An 8,035-nucleotide genomic window follows, 5' to 3' on the forward strand; every position below is an offset into this window, starting at 1 on the left:
ATAAAATAGAGCGGGTTAAGATTTAGGCCATCATATTCGTCGCCGAAATTTAAAAGTAAATACATATTTGGAAAGCTCATGGCGTAAAATTTCTTTCCATACCACTTTCTTGTAGTTTTATTCGAACCAAAACTCAACCGTCGTCCTTCATGCGTATTTTCCGGCTAGTCACCGCCGTGTTCACGACCAACCTTCGTGGTGCTTGACTATAGAGAGTTGTGAGCTCCATTTTCAATCATTAATCACAACTTTAGGAAAACTGTTGTAGGTAATTTAAAAAATTTGGTTTCGAATTTGATTATTTTAATTCATTTAAATTCTAATAATTTGATACCCCATGGATGAGCCCCACTATCCCTAGCACATCCCTAGCCCAAATGGAAGACATGCTCATCAAGGGCCATGTATTCTTTTATAAATACCAGGTTTGAGCATATGATATTTCATTCACTATATTGTTTTTCAGCAGCACTCTTAGCTGCTCTACACTTATATCCCCAGTCTTTGACTTGAGCGTCGGAGGGGCTACGCCAGGACACCCTCCTGGGCCTATTCTAACGGTCTTATTCATGATTTCAGGCTCGGGACAATTTTGAAACCTGCGTCTGGACTAGTGACACTTGATGGAATCGGACCCTAAATTTTCTGTGAGTATCACTTGGCGCCGTCTGTGGGAAGTTTGAGCTGAGACGTAGAGATGACAGGCAGGAGAGGGAGCAAAAGAGTTAACTCATCATCATCGCGTCCTCACATGGGACCCGAACAATCCCATGTTGAGGTGAGGCAGGAACAGCCGGGTCTTGAGATGAGGCATGAACAATCCTGTCCGGAGACAAGAACTGAACAACCTCGTCATGAGACTAGGGCCAAGAAACCCCGTCCCAATGAGAATGTGGGGAACTTGACCCTGGAACAGTTGGGCCAATTTATTACCCGGACAGTGGACGAGGCCATAAAGAGGAACCAAGAGTCTATGTTCGCTAAAGAGCAGGCCACTTGCCAAGAGCAAGGGGAAAATGATGAGGGCCAGAAGAGCAGGATTGAAGCAACACAACCCCTCCCAAGCGGTGAAAGGAAATATGGATGTTGAGGCAGCAGGTAGGAAGCAAAGCACCGACCCCCAAGAGAGAAAGTCTTTTTTCACTGGCCATTTCGGAAGAAGGGCTTCCTCCATATTTCCGGCAGTCGAATGTGGGAGAATACGATGGACGTACTGACCCAGAAGATTATTTGGGAAGGTTTGAGAACGCAACTCTGTTGCATCAGTATTCAGATGGAATTAAGTGTAAGGAATTTCTGGGCACGTTGGTGAGTTCAGCTCAGCAATGGTTTAACACCTTGCAGCCCAACTCTCTACGATCTTTCGAGGACTTTCTGCTGATTTCTTGCACAGATTCGCTAGAAGCAAGAGGCACTAGAAAAATTATTTGAGCCTGTTTGTTATGAAGCAGCAAGAAGCTGAAGATCTGTGAGAATTTATCCGACGTTCCAACGACGCAGCGCTTGATATACCAGATGCTTCCCCTGACACCATGATAAGTGCCTTTACCCAAGGACTTGGGGGAGGGGAGTTCTTTAAATCGTTGGTCAAGAAACCTCCATCAAGTTATGATGATCTGTTATCTTGGGCGGAAAAATATGTAAATCTAGAAGATGCCCAGCGGCATAAGAGGATGGAGCAGCGGCCTGGGGGAATTAGAGTTGAAGGAGCGGAAAGAGGAGGCAGGAAGAGAGGTGCGGGCGAGAGGGAGGAGGATAAAGTTAGGGGCATAGGACAATTATCATCCCATGTTCCTCTATATAGGATTCGTGACAAGATGATGGAGGTGAGGGATCCCGAGGGGAGTGGGAGAAGTCGCAAAGGGTTGAGAGCAGTACTAGATTGGCTTCGTAGGACAAACGAGAAAGATCCTCATCCGGGAGTCGACAGAGGTCTCGCCCGTCCCTTAGGCATGGTCAAGGCCCTCTGTGGATAAATCAAAGGGTCGGGGAGCAGAGAAGGGAATTTCGAGGTCAAGATGTCCCTCAGGAGCTCGTCGAACCGAGGAGGGGAATGAATGAGGATAACTGTAGTGACCCGTTCCAGAATCACCTACTAATCAAGAACTAAGCATGCAATCAACCTAATTAACAATAATCAGAGATAACAGCGGAAAAGTCAACAACAATACCGATTAACTAACCCAACCAGCTACTCAACGTCCTCCTCCTGCTCCTCCTGAGCTGTCCAACCTGAGGCCTGCCCCGTGGGAATGGGGTGTCCAAGAATAAACAAAACCGAGGACGTGAGCGATAAGAACGCCCAGTACAAAAGTATGAGTATACAGACCTATATGAAATGCACATGCTATGATCATGATACCGGGGTAGTCAAGAAACAGGAATCACAAAAGGATCTCAACAATGCTCAGTCTAGAGGCGCCAAGTGGATAGTGCCGCGCGGTCCAACCTCTGGGTCACTGCATCCACTACAAGACAGACGTGGACCTAAAATGTCCCGGACCACCGAAGCCCTCCCGACCCGTCGGCCACTGTGTACTCTCGGTGTCCATGCGTCCACAAGACAGGGCTGAGCGGCCCCAAGATATAGCTTATCTCGAAAGAGATACAGCTCAACAGTAAAGGCTATCTCGAAGGAGAATACGGCTCAACATGAAATGCAACGTGCAGTAATAAACTTGACATAATAGCATGCATCATATGACATATATCAATGCACCACATAATCATGCAACACATATATGAATGTATACTCAACCAGGATATCTCGGATAGTACTTTCGTACCTCTATCACAGCAAGCCTAGCCTTACGCAACACCGCTAATCAGGTCTAGCACAAGCCTACGCATCAAAAGCATACTCAATCAATACTACCATGCTCGACTAGCAAAACCAGTACTCCCTAGTACTACCAAAGGTTTAGGGTTTACCTTCGTCCGTCGACAGCCCTTTGATGTCGATTGCCTCGTAACTCAAACGCCGCTACGCTACTACTCCTGGCAGCTCTTGGCTATCGCTCGACCAACAACTAACCCTAGAAACCTTCCAAATCCTCTCAACTATGAGGCAAAACTCAAGAAATTGGCAAGTCAAAATGAGGAAATCCGAGCACTATTTATAGGCCATGTTCGGATCCTCCGAACAACACTTCGGAACGTCCGAACGCTACGTGTCCATTGGCTCTTGACAGCTCATGATCGGATCCTCCGATCATACACTTCGGACCGTCCGAACATGCACGTGTCCAGCTGCTCTTGACACCTCATGATCGGATCCACCGAACCTACACTTCGGAACGTCCGAACTCCCACGTGTCGATCAACTCTTGACACCTAATGGTCGGATCCACCGAACCCACTTCGGACCTTACGAACTCTTCGGTGCTTCCGAACCATCTTCGGTCCGTCCGATCATGACTCGGTCAAAATTACACATTAAACCTTCTTAATCACCAATACTCCGTTAATTACCCAATTTGGAATTCGGGCTACTACATTCTCCCCCCCTTAAAAAGATTTCGTCCTCGAAATCTAGGCAAGAGAATAAAACACCATTTGTAATACACTGCAAATATTCTTCATTACAACTGTATAACAATTACATCTCAGGCTGATCCTGGTTCAGCGCAAAAACCTGACCTTGGGCACGAGGTCGAAGATTCGAACTACCCACTGCCTGACCCTGTCTCCTCTGCTGAACAGTCGTCTGGGATCCAGAACCAGATCCTGCTCCACCTCGCAGCTGAGGACAATTCTTCTTGAGATGACCCATCTCTCCGCACTGATAACAAGCTCCTGCGGCTACTCGGCATTGCTCCGATGGATGGTTCTTCCCACAATGCGCACAAGAATCCTTCTTCTCACCAAAGCGAACAACACCGCTAGACCTTGATCCAGATCCAGAAGAAGAAGAACCAGATTTCTTGAAAGACTGAGGTCGAGGGCTCAAAACACTCGAAGGTCTAGAAGAAAGAATAGCCCTACCACGCTGGAGACTGATCTCTGCTTGACGACACCGGTTCACCAACCCATCGTACGAAGTAGGATTATCACAGACAGTGACTCGATCAAAGATCTCCTGGTTAAGGCCCTGAAGGAAATGATCGTACTTGGCTTCAGAACTGCCACTGATATGAGGCGCAAAGGGTAACAACTCGAAGAATTTCTGCTGATACTCATCAACAGACATACTCCCCTGCTTAAGGTTCAGGAGCTCAATCGTCTTGGCCTGGCGAAGGGCTGGAGGAAAGTACAGCTGCATGAACGCTGCACGGAAATCGACCCAAGTCGCTCTACCCTGCGACTGAACTATCGGCGCAGAAGTCGATCGCCACCACTTGCGAGCACGGCCCTCGAGGAGAAAACTAAGAGTCTCCATCTTCTGCTCATCGGTGCACTGGAATGCACGGAAACAACTCTCCATGCGCTCTATCCAATCCTCAGCATCATCAGGAGTCTCTCCACCAACTAGAGGCTTAGGCCCCATCTGAATGAAACGATGCATATCGAAACGCCTAGGACCATCCCGACGATGACGATGTTCACGATGACGCCTACGATCGTCCTGGTCACCCCAACGACCTACACTTCCCTGACTACTCTCATCACCAAAGTGGTCAGCCATTGCTACAACATAAAATAGGGAAACTAGTAAATTGGTCAACGGAATTCCAAAACAGAAATCTATATCCCAAAATCGTACGCATGCTCTGATACCATAAATGTAGTGACCCGTTCCAGAATCACCTACTAATCAAGAACTAAGCATGCAATCAACCTAATTAACAATAATCAGAGATAACAGCGGAAAAGTCAACAACAATACCGATTAACTAACCCAACCAGCTACTCAACGTCCTCCTCCTGCTCCTCCTGAGCTGTCCAACCTGAGGCCTGCCCCGTGGGAATGGGGTGTCCAAGAATAAACAAAACCGAGGACGTGAGCGATAAGAACGCCCAGTACAAAAGTATGAGTATACAGACCTATATGAAATGCACATGCTATGATCATGATACCGGGGTAGTCAAGAAACAGGAATCACAAAAGGATCTCAACAATGCTCAGTCTAGAGGCGCCAAGTGGATAGTGCCGCGCGGTCCAACCTCTGGGTCACTGCATCCACTACAAGACAGACGTGGACCTAAAATGTCCCGGACCACCGAAGCCCTCCCGACCCGTCGGCCACTGTGTACTCTCGGTGTCCATGCGTCCACAAGACAGGGCTGAGCGGCCCCAAGATATAGCTTATCTCGAAAGAGATACAGCTCAACAGTAAAGGCTATCTCGAAGGAGAATACGGCTCAACATGAAATGCAACGTGCAGTAATAAACTTGACATAATAGCATGCATCATATGACATATATCAATGCACCACATAATCATGCAACACATATATGAATGTATACTCAACCAGGATATCTCGGATAGTACTTTCGTACCTCTATCACAGCAAGCCTAGCCTTACGCAACACCGCTAATCAGGTCTAGCACAAGCCTACGCATCAAAAGCATACTCAATCAATACTACCATGCTCGACTAGCAAAACCAGTACTCCCTAGTACTACCAAAGGTTTAGGGTTTACCTTCGTCCGTCGACAGCCCTTTGATGTCGATTGCCTCGTAACTCAAACGCCGCTACGCTACTACTCCTGGCAGCTCTTGGCTATCGCTCGACCAACAACTAACCCTAGAAACCTTCCAAATCCTCTCAACTATGAGGCAAAACTCAAGAAATTGGCAAGTCAAAATGAGGAAATCCGAGCACTATTTATAGGCCATGTTCGGATCCTCCGAACAACACTTCGGAACGTCCGAACGCTACGTGTCCATTGGCTCTTGACAGCTCATGATCGGATCCTCCGATCATACACTTCGGACCGTCCGAACATGCACGTGTCCAGCTGCTCTTGACACCTCATGATCGGATCCACCGAACCTACACTTCGGAACGTCCGAACTCCCACGTGTCGATCAACTCTTGACACCTAATGGTCGGATCCACCGAACCCACTTCGGACCTTACGAACTCTTCGGTGCTTCCGAACCATCTTCGGTCCGTCCGATCATGACTCGGTCAAAATTACACATTAAACCTTCTTAATCACCAATACTCCGTTAATTACCCAATTTGGAATTCGGGCTACTACAATAACCACCTTACGAGAGGAATGATTCATATGATCTCGGGGGGTGCTACTGATGGAGACTCCGGGCGAGCTCAAAAGGTGCATGGGAGAAAGTTGGAGAATTTGAGATATCTAGGGGTGCAGACTTACCACAAGACCACGTCATCAACTTTGGGCCGGAAGACCTCCGAGACATTGTGACTCCACATAACGATGCCTTGGTGGTGACGGCCATCATTGCCAATTATGATGTGGCGAAGATATTTATTGATAGTGGAAGCTCCGTAAACGTCTTGTTCAAGAGCACGCTGGATAAAATGAAGGTGGAAGGAGTTAAGTTTGAGCCGGTCTCCACCCTGCTGTATGGGTTTGCAGGACACGCCATCCCGCCTTTGGGTCAGATTGTTCTTCTCCTATCCTTGGGGACTGATCATCGACGAGTAAAAAAAATGATAGCCTTCACCGTGGTGGATAACCCGTCAGCGTATAATGGAATTCTAGGACGGCCAGCCCTGAAGGATTTCAGAGCCGTAGCTTCCACTTATCATCAGAAGCTTAAGTTTACTGTGGGAGAAGAGGTTGGAGTTTTGTATGGGGACCAAAATGTTGCGCGTCAGTGTTATGAAGGGGTAGTGATGGAGGAGGGAAAAAGAGCACGTGTGGAGGTTAACATGATTAGGAAATGAAGAAGTAGGTGACTTTGTCGTGGGGAGGTTTAAGAGGAGCAGAGAGGAAAGTTGGAGAATGTGCAGGGCAAGGCTTCAAAGAGACCCTGAAATACTTACCACATCAGAAAATATTATTCTTAAATTTATTGTTTATGTATTTCGTTTCTGAATTTGTCCTACGTAATCGGTTGAAATTTAATAAAATCAAGTTCTTTTTTTCAGTTCATTAATGTTGTTGTATTATGAAATTGAGAAAACTTTATTTTTCTGTTAAGGCATCGCCTATCAGCGGAGTTAGAGGGTGAGGGTGGGGAATCTTTTTTTTCTTGCTAAGGCATCGCTTAGTAGAGGAGTTAGAGGGTGACGAGGTGAAATCTTTATTTTTCTGCTAAGGCATCGCCTAACAGAGGAGTAAGAGGGTGACGAGGTGAAATTTTTATTTTTCTGCTAGGGCGTCGTCTAGCAGAGGAGTTAGAGGGTGAGGATGAAAAATCTTTATTTTCCTGCTAAGGCATCGCCTAGCAGAGGAGTCAGATGGTGACGAGGTGAAATTTTTATTTTCTTGCTAAGGCGTCGCCTAGCAGATGAGTTAGAGGGTGAGGGTGGGGAATCTTTATTTTCCTGCTAAGGCATGCCTACTAGAGGAGTCAGAGGGTGACGAGGTGAAATTTTTACTTTCCTTCTAAGGCGTCACCTAGCAGAGGAATTAGAGGGTGAGAGTGGAGAATTTTATTTTCCTACTAAGGCATCGCCTAGTAGAGAAGCAGAGTTGGAAAGGAAAAAATGAAATTTTTCCTGCTAAGGCATCGCCTAGTAGAGGAATAGAGTGGAGAAGAAAAATTTTATTTTCCTACTAAGGCATCGCCTAGTAGAGAAGCATAGTCGAGGAGAAAAATTTTATTTTCCTAGTAAGGCTCCACCTAGTAGAGGAGCAGAGTCGAGGAGAAAAATTTTATTTTCTTACTAAGGCATCGCCTAGTAGAGTAGCAGAGTTGGGGAGAAAAATTTTATTTTCCTACGAAGGCATCGCATGGTAGAGCAGCATAGTGGAGGAAAAAATTTAAATTTACCTACTTGGACTGAGCCTAGTAGAGGAGAAGAGTTGGCGAGGAGAAAAATTAAACTTTACCTACTTGGGCTGAGCCTAGTAGAGGAGTCAGGGGTGAGGAGGTGAAACCTTTATTTTTCTGCTAAGACATCGCCTAGCAGAATAGACTGGCATGAGGAGGTGAAACTTTT

General features: G+C 46.6%; 1 protein-coding gene across 1 annotated transcript; it reads left to right on the forward strand.

Annotated features, from left to right (window-relative positions):
• Positions 1-697: 697 nt before the first annotated feature.
• On the forward strand, positions 698-6,814 carry LOC140824237 (uncharacterized). Its single transcript, XM_073185833.1, has 4 exons — positions 698-1,067; positions 1,163-1,411; positions 1,501-1,932; positions 6,273-6,814. The coding sequence occupies exons 1-4, from the start codon at positions 698-700 to the stop codon at positions 6,812-6,814; spliced, it is 1,593 nt and encodes a 530-aa protein (XP_073041934.1).
• Positions 6,815-8,035: the final 1,221 nt, after the last annotated feature.

This window comes from Primulina eburnea, chromosome 2 (assembly GCF_022965805.1).
Source record: "Primulina eburnea isolate SZY01 chromosome 2, ASM2296580v1, whole genome shotgun sequence".
In the NCBI taxonomy this organism is placed as follows: domain Eukaryota; kingdom Viridiplantae; phylum Streptophyta; class Magnoliopsida; order Lamiales; family Gesneriaceae; genus Primulina; species Primulina eburnea.